The following is an 18,014-nucleotide window of genomic DNA, read 5'->3' on the forward strand; positions in this document are numbered from 1 at the left end:
CAGCCGTTGGGGGCGAACAGCTGCACCGCCACGCGCGGCTCGGTGACCCAGAGAGGACAGCAGGCGCGGAAACGCTGTAGGATGTCCTTTCTTTACAAAGTGCATAAAGGATCCGCGTCCCTCGCTGCTCCCGGGCCGCGTGGCGCGGCGGCATCAGGTGCTGCGTGGCCGGCAGTTCCCTCCCATGGCAATGAAGACATCAACGGGGACGTGGGGCAGCGTCAGGCAGTGGTTCGCGGGGCATCGCCGCAGCTGTCTGCAGGGAGAGCGGGGTGAGCGCAGGGACAGCAGAGCACAGCGCGTAGCACCAGGGGAGCCCCGCCGGACCCTCACCTGCCCGCGGTCCATGCGGTGCCCACCCGCTGCTGTGTCCCCAACGCTGTGGCCGCTCTGCGACAATCGCCTGCCTCGATGGGGAACCTCCGGGCCCGCGGCGCTTCCTGGGAGCTCATGTCCGGGCCCGGCTGTCTGTGCGCGCGGAGAAGCGGCTGTCAGCGAGGTGAGCGGCGGCGCGGGGCCTTGGCTGCGTTCCTCGCTGCGGCCGTGCCTCGCCCTCAGGAGGCGAAGGAGCCCGGCCCGGTTGGGCTGCAGGCGCTGGAGCTGCCGAACTCAGCTCAGATGTGAGGCTGCAGTGGAAGGGAAGGAGCGCAGCCCGGCACAGAGCTCGTGGCACGGCCCTGGGCTCCCCTCCCTGCTGCAGCAAAGCGTTCTCTGACCGCTGGCTCTGAAAGCCTTTCTGCCTCGCCCCGATCCGCCCCGAGGAAAGTGGGAGAGAAACACGTGGGGCCCCCGGCAGCCCCCCACCCCACTTTCCTCCATGCCATGAGCTCCCTACTCACCGTGCCCACTGAGCTCAGCGCAGCCTGATCCCCCCTGCCTGGCAGAGCAGTTGCTCACCTGGATCACATCCGTCATCTGGGATTCACGCAGCATCAGCTGCATCACAATAGCACGCCCAGGCCACAGGAGGTGCCTCGATGCCCCTTCCCACCAGGGCATGAGCAGGGCCTGGTGGCCCTACGCATGCCAACAGAGGGCACGGGGGTCCCCTGGCCACTGTGATGCTGTTGTAGAGTTGCTGGGGTAGACCTGAGATTGAACAGTCCCAGTGTGTGAGAGAACATGGAGGAGTTTTTGCTTACCAATGGCTACCAGCTTGGCAAAACCATTGGGGAGGGAGCTTACTCCAAAGTGAAGGAGGCCTTTTCCCATAAGCACCAGAAGAAAGTAGCAATTAAAATAATTGATAAGAGCGCAAGTCCAGAAGGTAAGAAGTAGCCTCAAAGAGCTTCCAGGCTGAGGCACCATCCCTCCTTGAAAGCTTTTCATCCCTGCCAGAAAGTGAGTTTCCCAAACTTTCCACCTAAGAGCAGACAGGGAAGGCAGGTGTTGAGGGCAGTGCAGAGCAGCCGGGGGGCCACAGCCCAGGGGGGGTTGGTTTAACCGGCTCCTCCAACTGCAGAGGCGGCCAAAAGCAGCAGAGCTCAGATCCCCTGCAGATAAGGGTCCTGTGAGGAGCCAGGCACCCACGGCACAACCTCCCCTCCTTCCCACCCTGTGGCTGCAGCCAGGCCTGGTGCCGGTGTTCAGCGACTCAGGAACTGACAGTGAATTTTCCTCCTCTTGGCAGAGTTCATTCAGAAATTCCTGCCCCGGGAGCTGCAGATCATCGAGCGCTTGGACCACAAGAACATCATCCGCATGTATGAGGTGCTGGAGTCTGCAGAGGGGAAGATCTACCTGGTGATGGAGCTGGCCGAGGACGGGGACATGTTTGACTACGTGGCACACAAGGGTCCCCTGCCCGAGCACCGCGCCAGGGCGATCTTCCGCCAGCTGGTGGAGGCCATCCAGTACTGCCACAGCTGTGGGGTGGCTCACCGCGACCTCAAGTGCGAGAACGCGCTGCTGCAGGGCCAGACCGTGAAGCTGACGGACTTCAGCTTCGCCAAGCGGCTCCCTGCAGGCAGCCGGGAGCTGAGCCGCACCTTCTGCGGCAGCATGGCCTACGCGGCGCCCGAAGTGCTGCACGGAGTGCCTCACGACAGCCGCAAGGTCGACATCTGGAGCTTGGGCGTCATCCTCTACGTCCTGCTGTGCGCCCAGCTGCCCTTCGACGACACCAACATCCCGCAGATGTTGTGCCAGCAGCAGAAAGGCGTCTCCCTGCCCAGGCACCTGCGGGTCTCCAGGTCGTGCCAGGACCTCCTGAAAAGGCTCCTGGAACCAGACATGGTCCTGCGGCCCTCGGTGGAGCGGCTCAGCAGGCACCCCTGGCTGGCCAGACCCTGAGAAGCGCTCGCCCCACTCCGTCCCGCGGGGAGGAATTGCTTCTAGGATGCCAATAAACTCGGATGTCAGTGTTTCCCGCTAATTCAGCCTCACGATTGCTGCCGGAGACGAGGTCTGTTTCACACCCGGCCATTTTTACCCGCTCCCTCACAGCCCCTGGCCTTCAGCAGCAGGGAACAGAGCAGACCAAGCGGATCCACCCCCCTGTCCTCGTCCCCATCCCCCTCCCCACTAAGTAAACTTCCCTTGAGGTGAGGGGGAGCAAAGCAAATAGAAATTTAAAGCGGTTGATCCTCTGGAGGCAGCTGTCCCCAGCCCACAACAGGCAAAAGAAACGAGGACACAGGTGGTGACTGCTGAATTCTTTTAATTGCTGTTAACTGCAAGTCTGTAAAAGGTTTGGAGAAAGTCATTGTTACAAAACTACCAGCTGTTAGAATTGTTCCTGGTTTTTCACCCCAGCTAGAAAAGGCTCAGGGAGATGTGGAATAGTTCCAAACAGAGAATATTGCACAGACAACCAAATGGTTAATTTGACTAAAGAAAAGAGACACGCAAGGGCAGCGCAGCCCCAGAGCTCTGGATCCAGCCTGACTCACAGACCCAGGGAGCGCAGCCCTGAGCGCCTGCCCCAGCAGCAGCCCCACAGCAGGAACCGCCCCACGGCTGCCCGGCATTTGCTCACAACAGGTTTTTCTGCTGGAGCGAAATGCAGCCCACAGGTGAGGCTGTGCAGGTTGTAGAGGCTCTGCTGGACGCTCTGGGAGCTGAGCTGCATTCAGTCCCTGCTCCTCATGGGCTCTGCAGCACAAGCAGCTCTCATGTAAGGGCCTCAAGTCGGTGCTGCTGCGAACCCACACGCATCGGCGGCCGCGTTTGAATGTCCCCAAACGTGGGGAGAACAATATCAAGTTTTCCAAGAGCACCTACACTAATGCAACTAGAAATGAGGAAACCACAGCTCAAATGAAGCAGCCAAGGAAGGGGCAGAAGAACAAAGGTAGCAGGTATGAAACCACCTCCCAAAAGGCCAAGCACAGCTCCGCCCCCTTAGGGAACCTCCTGTTCCTGACATCCAGTGAGGAGCATCTCCTGACCTTAAGAGGGAACTGCCCTGGAAAGGGGCGCTGGGGCTGAAGGAAGCATTGCAAGCAGTCGCAGGGGCTCAAGTGAAGGAAACCAAATGAGCAGAGGGCGGCCTGCGGCCCCGGGGCAGACAAGGGGTGGCTGCAGCTCTGCTAAGGGCACCGGTGCAGCAGGGTGCTGCTCCAAAGCACCGCCCACCCAGGAAGGGCTCAGGAAAGAGCAAGCCACAAGCACTCTGCTTGGAGAGTTTAATAGAAGTACACAAAACGCAGTAGAGAAAGGCAGTGCAGCTGTTTTAGCTGCAAAGAGCACAACATCAAGCCTTGGCTCTTAGAGGAGCCATTGCTCTTGCTGCAGGAGACAGGAGTTTCCATTAGAAGAAGCTTCCAAGACAAAAAGCCAGGCAGAAGCTAAGGGTTTGGCAGGGAGTTTAGCTCCTTCCAGCGCGGCCCAGCTTCAGGCCAAAGCCAAAAGCCAACTGCTTTCCTTTGCAGCAGTGAGTGTGACAGCAGACAGGACACTTCTGCTGCAGTACCTCCAGCCCCAGCTGCTCCCCACAACGGGGGCGATGGGCCAGCAGCTCAGAGAGCGAGCAGGAGCAGCACCTGGGAACCTCTGAGCTGCTGCACACAGATTAAACACACACACACACACACCATCACCCAACAGGCAGCCTGACAGCACCGAGCAATCCTGCCAGCTGCCCAAGTGCCCACTCAGCCCCTCACTGCATTGCATCTGCCTCCACCTGACGCTTTTGGGGCTGTCAGTTTTGGCCTCGCCACTCTCTCGGACCTCCTCAGAAGATGAGCTCCCCAGCAGCTTAAAGTGTACGAGCAAATTCCCACTTCTTCCCCCCTCCTCTGGGTCTGAAGGGGTCGTTTGAGTTGCCCACAGGATTTAGCAGGAGTAAAACTCCTTCAGCCAGGAGCTGCAATCCCCAGCACAGTTACACACAAAGGAATAGCCGGTCCGTGATTTAATTCACATTCGATGGTGGAAATGAGCCTGTGATAAGCTGGAAGCCGTTGCTTTATTCCCAGTCTTCCCACTCTTCATCTTCCAGCTGCAAACAAGAATAACATCCCTCAATTGTTTCTGCAACTCAGCAGCCATCTGCTGAGAAATCCTCCTTCCCAGGGCACCTGAGCCTGCACAACCCCCAGCTCCACGTCCGGACAGCAGGGATCTGTTTGCTGAGCTCTCCCTGGGGAACACTCCTCCCTCTCTGAGCACATCTGGACGCCACCCTCTGCTCCAGCTCATCCTGATCCCCACGTCCCTGCAGAGCTGAAATGTTGGCGCCCTCTGGGAGCAGAGCTCTCCCCCATCTGAGTGACTGCCAGCCCCAACTCACCTCCCCAGACACCTCCACTTTCGACAACGCCAGCTGCACCTCCTCTTCAGTCATATCCAAATCAAAGTCCTTCTCCCAGTCCTCGCTGATATCCGTGCTGGAACCTGGAACCACAAACACCACAGCTGAGCCACCCGGGCTGCATCTGCTCTCCAGGCACTCTGGCCAAAGCAAAAGCTGCTCTGCTCAGCAGACACTTTTGATTTCTTTTCTCTTCCCTCCATTATCACCAAAGCAAAGAACCCGTGCTTGGCTTTTCATATGTTCCAGACAGCAATTCAGGGAACAGCGGGCTGGGACAGAGATCTGCACAGCAGAAAATCTGTGGGTCAATTAGGATGTTACCTGGTCTTAATGTTTTGTCAAAAGGCCCAACTGACCCCATTATCTGCATGACCAGCATCAGAGCTCCAAGCCCAAGATTCTGCACCCTGCTTTCCATTCTGAGCCCCTTCCTCAAAGCTGCCACACAGCAGGTTGCCAGGCTGGTCCACACCCACCTTTCTTGCCGTTGTTGGAAGGGGTGGACTTCCCACTGTCAGAGTTCAGCTCAAAGATCCGTAGATCTGCTGGTCCTTCCTCTTTCAGAGTCTCTGTCCTGCCTTGGGCTTTGCTCTCCACCTCCTTGGCCCCACTCACAGCCGGCTGCTCTGAGCGTGCTGCTGGCTGCTGCACAGAGGGACGCCCCGGTTCGGGGGGCTTTGGCAGCGGGTTCTGCTCCTCTGAGGTGGCCTCCAGCAGCCTCTGGGAGAGCACTCTGTCCCCAGATGGCTGCACTCCAGTCTGTAGCTGCACGGCAGGCACAGAGGCAGGGTTTGCAATCTGAGTCACGAGGGAAACGCTCTCGCTGCTCTCAGAGGGGCTCCCCTCTGCTGGGGCCAGCTCAGGAGGGAGGATGGCCCAGCTTTCCTCCGAGGGTCCCTTGTGAACAGAGGGGTGGCTCCCCTCCAGGGCTGCAGGAGCAGATGCTTTCTCTGCTGCTTGTGGAAATTTCACGTTCGCACAAGGCAGGGGTGACATCCCCAAGAACTCCTCTGTAAGAAGGCAGAAGAGAAGCAAGAGATGTTTCAGCGAGTGCAGCAGCAACTGACAGCACAGCAGCTCTGGATAAAGCTGGGCCAGGAGCTGAACTGGTGGGAGCAAGGAGGAGCTGCCACCTTCTCTAACAGACTGCTGACGGCTGCACAAGGCTGCCCACAGAACCCCCTCCACCATCTAACCCACCTTCATCCTCTTCCCAGCCTGGTTCCTCTTGGTGAATGCTCTGCTCCGCGCGCTGCTTCAGGGCCTCCCTCCGGACTTCATCCTGCAGGGAACTCAGCATCAGCAGCTGCTCACGTCCTGGACCTTTCTTCCCCCAGGAACATCAGCAACGTCAGGGACACAGAAGGCAGCCAAGCCCTGCTCTTCCAGGAACGAACCTTCCACTCTTCAGCCTGCCCCAGCAGCACTCTGCTGCAGTGCCACCCCCACCTGCCCACCCACCTGCTCCAGGCGATGCACTTTGTAGAAGTAGCGCTGCCAGAACTCCAAGTGGGAGACAGCCGCAGGGACCTGGAAACAGCACAGGAAGGGGAAGGTCACGAGCCTTTCAAGAACCACTGTAAGCTGCACAGGGCACCAGCCTCCCAGGCACACAGAGCTGGGACAAAGCGCGAGGTTCACACCAACAGATGCTCAGACATCAGACAGCCAGAGAACTTCTGATCTGGGACCATGAAGAACAAGTGGGGGCAGAAATACAACGTGCAACTACAATCCTTTCTGCCACCAACTCCTCAGGGCTCAGGTGGGAATCATAACCCAGATCAGAACCTTCCTGCTACAGTAATAAAGGCCGTTTTACCATTTTAGTGTAGAGAGCCCGGATGGAAGGGCTGGTTGCCAGCAGTTCTGCGATCTCCCCTTTCTTCTCTTCCAGGCTAAACTGGGAGAGCCAGGCTTCAAGAAGCTCAGCAGGGCCTGCACAGGACAAGAAGAGAGAGAACAATCTTTGGCATAAACAAGGCACAAAGTTTCAGGAAGTTTCTTTGGAAAGATGCTCCCAATGAGATGAGGTGAGCAATGGTTGGACAAGGAAAGGCAGGAATACAACAAGACACGCAGCCCTGAGATGAGCACACCTTCCTGTGGCATCAAACCCCACACAAGCGGGAGGGGATTCACAAGCAGCGTGCAGTCGAAGCAGAGAAACCAGGGAAGGGAGGAATAGCATTTTCTAGCCAAAAGCAGCCAAGGCCTGGAGGGCTGCACGCACTCCCCCCCATCTGCCATACGCTGCCTGTTCCCAGAGGAAAGGAGCAGCGCTGCTGCTCACAGCTGTGTGACAGATCCCAGCCTCAGGGGAGACCGAGACTCCGATCTCTGCGCCCACCTGTAGGACAGCAGCAGCTGCAGAAGCTGTTTAAACCAACCCAGAAAACTCGATCTAAGCTAGTCCTCAAGGCAACAGATGGGCCTGCTTCCCACCACAGTGCCCTTGCCTACACTCAGTCCACAGACCCCCTGCCGAAAGGTTCTGCACAGTTCAGGACGGCCCGCAGACCCCACACCAGGGCAGCTTTTTTCAGCAGAGCTGCCAGGGCTCCGTACCGTCAGGTTCGTTGCAGTAGGTGGCTGGGTCTGACTGGAGGCTGTAGAGGCGAGCCTGGAGGAGAGCACATAAGTGGAGGAGCATCAGTGGAGGGGAGTGCAGGACAGGCAAGGACAGCCTAGGATCAGCGCTGAGGGGAAGCCGAGAGCTGGGGCACTCACCTTCGCACTGTCATAGGGCTCTGTGGTACCCGTGGGTGTTGCCATCAGCGTTATGACATCGCAGTCGATGGTCTTGTCTGGTGAAGGAGCAAAAGTGTCTGAGATGACACCCAGGAAGTCAGAGATCCCCTTCCTCACCTTTTCAGTTGCACCAGAAGCTTCTGTCCTCTTGAAGAAAAACAGTGACACAGTGTAAGGAATGGTGCCTGAAGCAGGATTTCTCTCCCTCCAAAAACTGAGATGACTTGTGGCCAGGGCTGGGCAAAAGGTGTGCTGGCAGTCACTGTCCCCACGTGGTGGTGGAGCAGGCTGTCCTTCACAGTGGGTTGCTTGGAAACAGAGTCTGGGCTTTGAGAGGAAAGGGAGCTGGGCTCAGAGACTGGCACAGAAACAGCCGTGCAAAGCTGACAGCTTGTGCAAAAGTCTGATGTCACACCATGGTGATGCTGCCAGTAACCTGCCTGCACAGCACATGGACAGCAAGAAAGCACTGCTAAGCTTCCCTCACTGATCCCCAAAGCTTCTTCATCATTACAGTGAGAAAATCCCACTCAGCACTAAATCTACAAGGGGAGGATTGTGTCCTCAGGGGCAGGAGGGATGCGCCAGCTGCAGGTATGTCTTATTCACCCCATTCTGCTTTCCACAGCAAGAACTCAGCTCCGATACTCACTGCCAGTTTGTCCTTGACCACGCTGGCCGTAGCAGCGATCGTGCAGGCTGTATCATGCTGCACAACTTGAGTGAACTCAGCCAGGTCCCGTTTCATGAATTCTAAAGCTTCTGTGGACTGCAGGGAGACAACAAACAGACTGCCTAATCTTTTGGTCTCTCACAAAACTCTGGTAGCTCTGGGAACACCTCAAACACACAGAAACGAATTGCAAGGTGCCTTTACCCCGACCCGTGCAAGGGGAAAAACTGCAGTAATCAGAATAACAATGGGAAACAGCCATACACAAAACACATCAGAGTATTTTTTGAGTTAAAAGCTGAAAAACAAAAAACAGGAAAAGAAAAACAGGTGTGGAAAAGCCACGCAACGAGTCCTGTATAATTAACATCAGCAGCACCGTCACTCATCAGGACGCGATGCTGCGGGCACCGACCCGCCCGGCTCCAGGAGCTGCCGATCCCGGCTCCCCCGCCTCCGCCGCCGCCTTCACCTCCCCCGCCGCCACCCCCCGCTCCCAGCCGTTCCCCGAGGCCTCGGGGCCGCTTTACCTTCTCCTTAACGGCCTGGTAACTCTGCTGCAGCCAGCTCCGCCACCAGCCCGCGTCCTCCCTGTCAGAGCACACGCACGTCAGCCGGCCCGACCCCAAGCCCCCCCGCTCCCGACCCACCGGCACCGTCCGTCCCGCCGCCCCCGAGGCCCGAGGCCCGACCCCGCCCGGCCGCTCCGCCGTAACGCCGCGCTCACCCTTCCGCCATCTTGGCGGCGTGACGTCACCAATATTTACCGACCCCTCACCTCTCAGTCCCGCCTTCCGCGGAGGGGTGACTTCCGGCAGCGCCACTTCCTGCTTCCGGGAGGGCCCGGCGGGCGGGGAGCGGCGCGGGGAGGTGAGCGGGGCGGCGGAGCGGGGTGGCCGGGTCGGGTCGGGTCGGGTCGGGTCGGGTCGGGTCGGTGCTGGGAGGGTTCCGCTCTGCGGTTCCCTCTGACGGTTCCTTCTGACGGTTCCTTCTCCCTCCGCCCGCAGCAGCCGCGGCCATGGAGATGCAGTCGTACTACACGAAGCTCCTGGGGGAGCTCAACGAGCAGCGCAAGAGGGATTTTTTCTGTGACTGCAGCATCATCGTGGAGGGGAGGATCTTCAAAGCACACAAAAACATTCTGTTTGCCAACAGCGGCTACTTCAGGGCCCTGCTGATTCATTACATACAGGACAGCGGGCGGCACAGCACGGCCTCCCTGGACATCGTCACCTCGGAGGCCTTCTCCGTCATCCTGGATTTCCTTTACTCGGGGAAGTTGGATCTCTGCGGGGAGAACGTCATCGAGGTCATGTCTGCAGCGAGCTACCTGCAAATGACGGACGTGGTCAACTTCTGCAAGGCCTACATTAGGTCCTCACTGGATATTTGCAGGAAAATAGAGAGGGAAGCCGCTTTCTACCAGGCTGACAGTGGGAGCGGAGGCTCAGCGAGAGAGGGCCCCTCGCACAGCACCAAGGGGCAGAGCGGCACCTCAGCCCCGCGGGAAAAGGAGAGGATGGCGGGCTGCCAGAGCGACCCTCCGTGCGGAGAGTGCAGCAGCTGCCATCCCCTGGAGCTGGTGGTGAGGGACCCCGGGGGCAGCGACTCCCCGGACGACGCCAACTCTTCCCTGCCCAAGGGGGTGGAGCCCAAGGTCGAGTTCGATGCGGACGAGGTAGAGGTGGACGTGGGTGGGCGGCTGCAGCAGTACCCGCCTGCGCTGTCTCTGGAGCAGGTGGACGAGGGGCTGCACGGAGGGCAGGCGATGGACCTGGCCTGCAATAACTACCACATGAAGCAGTTCCTAGAGGCCTTGCTGCGCAACAGCTCGGCTCAGAGGAAGGATGACGTAGTTCATCACTTTGTTCGGGGCTTTGAGGGTAGGCCAGAGGATGCGGGGGTGGCCGTGAGCTCCATGATGGACATTCACAGCGACTGGTATGGTGAGGACGCAGGTGAGAGGACTCGAGGGTCAGTCGTTGCGATTGGTGAGGAAACCGCGTAGTCGTGTGACCTCTGTTACTCTTTCTTGTTCAGGAATACGTTGCTGAATATTATGCCATAGTGAAATAAACTGTTGTTCTGGACTTCAAATGAAAGCTGTACGCATTTATTCAGTGCAGCATTTGGAAGGTAAGTATTTGTAATAGGTTCCACAGTCTCTTTGAAACGAGTTCTGGAGCTTGGTGTTGGTGACCCTCTAAACGTTCTCATTTGGGACCTTGTTGAATGGCAGGCAAATTTGAAACACTGGAATTGTGAGAAGGTTATTTTTTTTAGCAGCAGAAATGGGAAGATAAGTTGGACTTCTCCAGGAGGAGTGTTCTGTATCCTCTGCTGCACCAAAGTTAGCTTATTCCATGGAGCTCCTTCCAGTTAATCAGATGCAGGGCAGGAGTCCATTTGCTGTTACTTTCACCTTCAAAAAGACAGAAATCGATGCTGTTCAGTAATATGTTACCATGAATGTCTTTTAGGAACATGGAAAGCTTTAACCTGTGCTATTGCATAAAGACTTAACTTTTACTTCCAGAGGCAGAATCGTTTTTCATCTGCTGGTCACCTGAGGTGCTGCTGCTTTCACAGGCCTGTGCCCATGGGACGTCCCGCGCTGGCAGCAGTGTCTCCTAGCAGCAGTGTCAGGGACCTGGAGAAGAAGGTGCTTAAGCGTTTCTGCTGAAATGGACTCAAAGGATTTGGGCATTTTACCTGCTTGTAATGTTAGCAAACAACTGACCTCGTCCAAACTGTCTTACGAAGAAGGGAGGCAGCTGACAGCACGCTGCGAGTGACAGAACTGCTCAGGATATGGCAGATGGAGTAGCAGCGCAGGCAGCACAGAGGAGATCTTTCATGGAATGTTCTGTTCTGGATAGCAAGCTCTCACATTCTTGTTATTTCTAGTTCAAGTACACAAGTCTGATCTTAAAACCAATAAAAACAATATATTCCCCCAGTGCTTGTAGGTAATAACCCTGGTAAAGTCACACATCCAGTCTTAGTGTCAACAAAAGAGTAAGTTACAGAACAGCGTGCAGTCACAGCATCACCTTGTGGTTTGTGACATGTAGCCAGGTGAGAGCTTCTAACACAGTTTGCTTACTTTTCTGCCATTCCTTCAATCTTTGGATTGTTAATATTGCTTTGAAAAGGGAATATTCAAAAATTTGGTAGAGGACATCAGCTGTGAACGCATTAGAAATGTTAATGCTAGATGTGCTTTAAATAGGAGCACCAAAAAATGTGGTCATAAGCAGGGAGTGGGAAGGTTACTTCTCAGCCTTCAATGCTCCTGCTGTCTTCAGCATTCTCCTAAAACAGCAGGCAGGACAAAGCACGCTCCTGCTGGAAGAACCTGCGCTCGTGGATTCGAGCTGCCTCTTCCCAGTCTGCTTCTGCTGCAGTCATCCTGAGCCTTTTGCAGCTGGTGGAGGGCAGACAGCAAGGCAAGTCTGCAGCCTGCTTTTGTGTTTGTGTGTGGAGCTCTGAGCGCCCAGCAGGGAGGTGTGGAGCTGGGTGAGATGCATCTCACTTGATGGTGGCCTGTTGGTACCAGGCACTTTTTTTTTTTTGAGTTTGGCAAACCTCAGTGCAGTGCTGTTCTGCAGTGCTGTTCTGCAGTGCTGTTCTGCAGTGCTGCTGCTGGCGAGCGGCTGCAAAAGAGCTGGAAATGCAAATACTTCTCTGAAGCTGAAACATTGGAGAAAACGAATGGTTCAGTACAACAGCTGAACCTTCATGCTAGGATGGCAGCCCATGTCCAGGCTGATACTGAAAAAAATGGGAACGCTCGTGTGTGTGCAAAAGGAGATCTTCAAATTTAGTTCTCTGTGTTTGCATCTAAGTACATAAATGTGGTCCAACTCTAGGAAAAGTAAAATCCAACCAGGACCTGTATGGATTCTATTTCTAGTAGAATAAAGTGAATACCAGTAGATGCCTTCATATTTCAGATGAGTTCCCCACATCTAAATTCACGTGCATAGTAAAGGTGTATGGGAAGCAGGGTCATTTGTGGTAGAGATTCTAGCTGCTGATGCTGTTTCGTGGTAATGCCAACCTTTAAAGAAAAGAATGGAGAGAGAGTTTTTGTGGCAGTGACGACAGTGCACTGAAAGCAACTTATGGGCACCAAACTAAAAGGCTTCTTAACCATGGAGTGCGCGTGGTGTTGTGAGGCAGCTCGCTCAGAGATGGGGCAAACTGACTTTCGAGGGACTCGACCATCATCAGAAGTTTTTGCAATTGCCCAGCACAGAAATTCCAGGTAAGCCAGATACAAAAGGAGCGGAAAATGAATTATCCTGACTGAGTCACGGCGAGGACGAGAAACAAATGCGGCAAGCGCTGCCGAGCGTAACGCCTTGTTTCTCTCCTAAAGGTGACGTGTTAGTGGTGCCGATCAAGCTCCACAAGTGCCCGTTCTGTCCCTACACGGCCAAGCAGAAGGGGATCCTGAAGCGCCACATCCGCTCGCACACCGGTGAGCGGCCGTACCCCTGTGAGACCTGCGGGAAGCGCTTCACGCGGCAGGAGCACCTGCGGAGCCACGCGCTGAGTGTGAGTGTGGGGCCGGGGGCAGCCCTTAGGGCAGGCTGACGTGTTGTTCCCAGGGTTTCACAGCGTCTGGACAGAGGCTGTGGCAGCGTGAGGTAAGCCTCGTGAATGAGAAGAGTAAGCAACCGATATTTGATTTGTTAGTACTTGTGTAGCCCCAGGTTTCTGTTGCTGGAGATGTGGTCGAGTTGCTGCCCGTAGCCTAACGTGGGTGTTTGTTGTAACCCTAGGAACAGCCAAAGCTACCAATTGCTTCTGTTACCATAACGCTGTGTTTTTAACTTCAGGTGCATCGATCCAATAAGCCGATTATCTGTAAGGGTTGCAGGAGAACGTTCACGAGCAGCCTGTCTCAAGGATTACGGCGCTTTGGCTTGTGTGACAGCTGCACTTGTGTGACCACCACGCATGAGGACTCGATGCCCATTAACCTCAGTCTGATGGAACCATCGTCAGAGGGCCAGGAGAAGGGTGATCCGGACAATGACTGGCCCATATACGTGGAGTCTGGGGAGGAGAACGATCCTGCTGATGATGATGATGCTGAGGACAAGCAGGAAATCCACAGGAGCTTAGCAGACCGAGAAACACTTACGTAGCAGTGGGAGGAGGTGGGGAGGATTGAAGGTCTCTCTCCAACAGTGGTTGGTCTGCGACAGAAAACTTTGTTTTTATCCAGTTAGTGAGACTGAGTTGGGTTTTTTTAATTGTTATTCAGTGTTTTAATAGAAGAATGGGAAGAAATCCCAGTTCTTAATACTTTCAAGTTTTCAGTGCTGTGCACCAGAATTCTGTGAAGGATCTGCCTGGGGTTCACAGAGGTTTTTTCTGAGCAATCTCCAGCTGTGTCTCTGCCTCCTGGTTTCGAAGAACAGGAGGTGCTTTGTAGGCAGGACTCCTGTTGTTTTGATAACAGGGTTCTTCAAGTAATGATGTCGTGTTCCTTAATCTCTGGTCTGGAAGGGGCACTGTTGTCTCTCTGAAGATTCAATTAGAAGAAATGTGGTTTTCATCCTTACTTTGGACTTTTCTAAACTAAGTTTTGATCTTTCTGCATCAGGGCAGTGTTATCTAAACTGTAAACCTTGCATCTTTCCATAGACTTACTGTGCCCTGGAAGCCAGGGCAGACGTGTCAGGATAACAGAAATATGCTGCTGATGAAGGCAGAGAAAGTAAGAATAAATACATTTCACATATCCTGAAGTACAAGTATTTAGAGAACAAGGTTCTCTTTCCGAATTGTTTTTACTGCATCTTCGTCAGTGGATGCACAGCTCAGACTGCAGCTCTTCAGGTGTGTCCTTGATGTCCCTTAGACACCAGTAGTTCTGGCTTAAGCACACGTAATGGTGTCTGTTGTCTTGGTCTCTCAGCTTATGAAGCAAACTGCCCAAATCTCTTCAGCTTTTCACCACAGAAGTGAAAATCTGTGCATCAGGATACTGGGGAATTCCAGTTCCAGAAGAGGAAAGTGGATGCACTGAGGAACAGCACAGTGGCTGTCAGTGAGCTCTGTGTATCAAACAGCACAGCGGACCTTTCTAGAAGCAGCTGGCTGGCAAATCTCTGAATTTTTTACTGACCCCTTTGTACACAAATCTTTTTCTTTTCTCCTGCTTTCTTTCAGTCTTTGGTGACGTTTTGCACAGCTTGTATTGCTGTATAAATTCATACAGGTACCGGGGTTGTTAAGCTCTGCAATGGGCCTCCTGTTTCACTGCTGGGATCGATAAAGGTTGGCTTTCAGATGAGGTGAGAGTTTTACCTTCCAGGTAAAAATCATCCTCTGGTGATTTGGCTGCAGTTTTGGGTCTGAAGCACTTTTGGAAATCAGAACGATGCAATGCAAGTGGAGCCAGTGGTTTGGAAATGCCACCTGCAGCACCAACATTCGAGCTGCCGTCCTGCTCTTGCTGAGTGCGACAACCTCAGAAGGTATTTTTTGGTATCCCATTATCCAATACTGGAAGGACTGCTGTGAGTGAGAACACCCAAAGAAGTGACACTGTCTGCATTTGTTGGAGTAGCTCACTAATGGGAGTGAGACAAGAATGTAAATAGGGACCCAAACGATGTGTGGTGACCGGGCATCCCAGGGCAGCAGGGCTGGTCGTTGTGGCACAGGGATGCCGAGTCGATGTCAGCATTGGTGGAGGTGACTGAGATCAGCTGAGCGAGGCTGCGGCTGAGGAGCTGCCAGGAGCTGCTGCTGTCCCACGGAGCTGTGCTGAGCTGGAAGGCGTTCGGAGCAGGGAAAGCGAAGCTCTTGAGAAAGCCTGTAATAAAGCTGCAGGAACAACTGCAGAGACCTTCGGCAATTTTACTTGTCTGCTCTCTTTGGTCTTAGGGGTTGTTTTGTGCGTCTTGTGCATAGAGGACGGGCCGTGCTGTGCTTGGTGTGACTCTGCGGGGGGCCGCGCTGTTTGCGCTCCGGACTGAAAGCGACCACCAGAGTCGATGTTTCCTGTTGATCTGTCGTTGTGCTGCTTTGTGTTCAGCTGAGTCCTGCTTTTGTATTTAGTAGAGGAGGATGGGGTTGTCCACGTTCTTGTGACCGAATGTTCGTGTCTGTGTTTGCTGTGCTTCCCACCCGCTTTGATGTTTTCCTGAAATCTCCCCCTGTAATTGCAGCCTCCACGAGCTTTGAGGAAACGACGTAACTGTTATCAAACGTTCACATGGTGCTTAACGAACAAATCAAAGGTGTTTTTATGAAACTCATTTTAATAAAATCTCCTTCTCAAAGTTTTTAAAGGCCGCGCAGACCGAGATTTCAGTCTCAGCTCCATGGAACTGACTTTGTTTAGGAGCAAGCTTTAGCACGCAATTGCACTGTGTTTCACTGATGGAATACCAGCTGCACTGTGTTCATGGTGCATTTCACCTCTTGGTGCAAGCCCTTGTAAATCTTCCTGATGTGGTCATTTAATTTCCTGATGTTTTGTAAGGCAGTTTCATAACTGGGGTCCTTTTGCCTCCTTTGAGTGATGAATTCTCATAAATCTAACCCTACCTGTAGAAGTGACTTACTAGATTTGTGGATCTGGGAGCATTCTGGAGCTTTCTGATAAAAAATAAAACTCTCTCAGAGGGTCGCTTTGGCTTTTTAAATTATTGTCACTGTTGAACCATTGGAAAGTTGACTCGGGGACTCGGAGTGTGTCTGGATTGAGGTTCACAGCGCCATTCCCAGGGGTTGGAACTGGGCTCATCCATTCCTGCTGCCGCGCTGGGAGAGATGAGATCCTCAGTGAGGGTTCAAAGGCTGCTGTCAGCTCACACACGGGATGCTGCAGGACGGCTTTCGCACCGCTGATGCTGACTTTGTTTTCTCACGTGCTTTTTAACCACCTTGGATTTTTAAAATCTTTTTCCAAGCTTTTCTTTTTTTCACGCTGGCCGACAAAACCCCAGCAGGAAAGCAGCCACTGTCACAAATGTTCCTAAAATGCAGAATGGGGACCAAATCCCGGGTCTGCTGTGTGATGGCGTTGGATACATCAGTCTTTTTTAAAGCCTGCTTTTAAAGTCTGTGCTTAAAATCTGCGTTTATCTGTTGGTTTCAAATACTGTGAGTTGATGGAAAAAACGTAACCCCCCTTCCTCCTTTCCTACTTCTTTTTTTATGGTGAAATACAGTCACGTTTATTTCAGTGGGTTCTTTACATTTTTTTCTTTCAGACAAGCCTGAAAATTATTCGCGTTTCCAAACCCACTGGAATGCCGCTTATTATGTTTTTAATCATGAAAACGTTTTATTGGCATTCGAGATGTTTTGGTCCAACCCAACAGCGCCCAGCTCCGCCCCTGGGCCGCCCAACGGAGCGGGACGGGCTGCTCGAGCTCGGGTTGGTTTGGAGCCGCCGCGCCTGAGAAGGGCAGAGCGGCGGTGGAGCCGAGGCGGCGGTGGAGCCGAGGCGGCGGTGGAGCCGAGGCGGCGGTGGAGCCGAGGCGGCGGTGGAGCCGAGGCGGCGGTGGAGCCGAGGCGGCGGTGGAGCCGAGGCGGCGGTGGAGCCGAGGCGGCGGTGGAGCCGAGGCGGCGGTGGAGCCGAGGCGGCGGTGGAGCCTTCAGCACGGGGTTGGAGCTGCGGTGCCGTGCGGTGCTTCGTAAAGCAGCGCTGAGAGCAGCGGGGTGCAGCCCCACGCGCAGGAATTCATGCTTCGTGAGGGGGGATCAAAGCTTTACCTGCTTTCTCTCTTTCCTTTTTTCCCTACAGCGGTGGATTACCGAATTTTCTTTGCTGAATGTTAAATGTATGACAGTGGATGCTGTATGCAGTGCCGTTCTTTTATAGTTGAACATAAAGTGTTAAATATTGATCTCACAGTAAGTGGACTCAATTTTTTCTGGTTTTCCGTTGAAAGGGAGAGCAGTAATTAATGACCAGACTCGGGAGCAAAGCTGTGAGATTCTTTAAACTGTAAATGTAATTGAGAGTAGATCTGGCAGCGTTGCTTCAGAGAGGAGCTGGACTCAGAAGGAGCAGGCAGGTAAGAATTGCAGGCGGGCTGCACAGGAATCTGCTCACGGTTCCAAATATGGGAAGCTGAGTTGGAAATGAAAAATACAGCAGAGCAGGTTTCCATTGGTGGTGCAGGATTAGGACTCGAGTTCTCAGGAAAACTTAAACCTCTTCACTGTGCTACTTGATTATACTTTGATACTTGGGTACCGAAACCTGATTAAAACAGTACAGAAACTGTCGATAGTGTTTGTATCAGCACCAACAATGACTCCTGAAAGTCATTTTTAAGTCATTCTCTACAAAGCAGGCTCAGCCTTGCAGCTGGGGCACCGCTGGGTGCTGTTGGAAGCGCCTCCAGCCAGCTGCTAAGCCACCTCCATTGGACAAACTCCCCCAGCTTGAGTGGAACTTTCGTGGATACCAACAGTAACTGCAGTGCAGAAATGCAGAGCAGTAGATGAAACAGCTGCTGGAATCCACGTTTGCAGTGTTACTGTGCAGCACGGGGTGAAACGAGTCCCGGTGGATGAGGAGCCACGCTCTGCTCTGTGGCCGCTCCCAACTGCTGTGTAAATTCCTGCGCGGGTTTCCTGAAGCATGCTGAGCGTTCTGAACACAGGTGTAAAATTTCTGATTCATTTAGTCGAGATATCACTGCATTCTTTGCCTACTTTAAAATTCCATTACCTCTCTCCAGCAGATGGAGAGCCCTTGAGCTCCTGCCTGTGCTGGTAAAACTGCTGAGCTCAGCGCCCTCTGGAACCCCGGGGAAAGGACCTGGATTGTGCAAAACCAGCTGGGCC

At 54.0% G+C, this 18,014-nt stretch overlaps 3 protein-coding genes across 4 annotated transcripts; 2 read left to right on the plus strand and 1 right to left on the minus strand.

Annotated features, from left to right (window-relative positions):
• The first annotated feature begins 916 nt into the window (after window positions 1-916).
• On the plus strand, window positions 917-2,292 carry TSSK3 (testis specific serine kinase 3). The gene is made up of 2 exons (XM_048925523.1): window positions 917-1,267; window positions 1,631-2,292. Exons 1-2 carry the CDS (start codon window positions 1,123-1,125, stop codon window positions 2,290-2,292), a joined length of 807 nt encoding a protein of 268 aa, XP_048781480.1. The 5' UTR covers window positions 917-1,122.
• A 1,320-nt stretch (window positions 2,293-3,612) lies between these two features.
• On the minus strand, window positions 3,613-8,955 carry BSDC1 (BSD domain containing 1). Its single transcript, XM_048925490.1, has 11 exons — window positions 8,911-8,955; window positions 8,714-8,774; window positions 8,163-8,279; window positions 7,490-7,657; window positions 7,328-7,382; window positions 6,582-6,697; window positions 6,221-6,289; window positions 5,960-6,041; window positions 5,236-5,769; window positions 4,736-4,839; window positions 3,613-4,444 (listed from the first exon to the last, which is right to left on the minus strand). The coding sequence occupies exons 1-11, from the start codon at window positions 8,919-8,921 to the stop codon at window positions 4,412-4,414; spliced, it is 1,350 nt and encodes a 449-aa protein (XP_048781447.1). The 5' UTR covers window positions 8,922-8,955; the 3' UTR covers window positions 3,613-4,411.
• A 31-nt stretch (window positions 8,956-8,986) lies between these two features.
• ZBTB8B (zinc finger and BTB domain containing 8B) lies at window positions 8,987-15,840 on the plus strand. Of its 2 annotated transcripts, none has more exons than XM_048969270.1 (4): window positions 8,987-9,053; window positions 9,191-10,141; window positions 12,568-12,746; window positions 13,031-15,840. In XM_048969270.1, the coding sequence occupies exons 2-4, from the start codon at window positions 9,202-9,204 to the stop codon at window positions 13,340-13,342; spliced, it is 1,431 nt and encodes a 476-aa protein (XP_048825227.1). In that variant the 5' UTR covers window positions 8,987-9,053; window positions 9,191-9,201; the 3' UTR covers window positions 13,343-15,840. The 2 variants fall into 2 exon arrangements, with proteins under 2 accessions (XP_048825227.1, XP_048825228.1); XM_048969271.1 differs by having other exon boundaries at window positions 9,014-9,053; window positions 9,194-10,141.
• Window positions 15,841-18,014: the final 2,174 nt, after the last annotated feature.

Source organism: Lagopus muta, chromosome 23 (genome assembly GCF_023343835.1).
Source record: "Lagopus muta isolate bLagMut1 chromosome 23, bLagMut1 primary, whole genome shotgun sequence".
NCBI lineage: Eukaryota > Metazoa > Chordata > Aves > Galliformes > Phasianidae > Lagopus > Lagopus muta.

Excerpts from the sequence above, each read along its gene's own strand:
- ZBTB8B (XM_048969270.1), top strand. The coding sequence starts at position 9,202 with ATGGAGATGCAGTCGTACTACACGAAGCTCCTGGGGGAGCTCAACGAG. Across the intron at positions 10,142-12,567 it reads CTGGTATGGTGAGGACGCAG|GTGACGTGTTAGTGGTGCCG; the intron begins GTGAGAGGACTC and ends TCTCTCCTAAAG. Across the intron at positions 12,747-13,030 it reads TGCGGAGCCACGCGCTGAGT|GTGCATCGATCCAATAAGCC; the intron begins GTGAGTGTGGGG and ends TTTTAACTTCAG.
- BSDC1 (XM_048925490.1), bottom strand. Across the intron at positions 6,698-7,327 it reads CTACTGCAACGAACCTGACG|GCCCTGCTGAGCTTCTTGAA; the intron begins GTACGGAGCCCT and ends TGTCCTGTGCAG. Across the intron at positions 5,770-5,959 it reads AGGCTGGGAAGAGGATGAAG|AGGAGTTCTTGGGGATGTCA; the intron begins GTGGGTTAGATG and ends GCCTTCTTACAG.
- TSSK3 (XM_048925523.1), top strand. The coding sequence starts at position 1,123 with ATGGAGGAGTTTTTGCTTACCAATGGCTACCAGCTTGGCAAAACCATT. Across the intron at positions 1,268-1,630 it reads TAAGAGCGCAAGTCCAGAAG|AGTTCATTCAGAAATTCCTG; the intron begins GTAAGAAGTAGC and ends TCCTCTTGGCAG.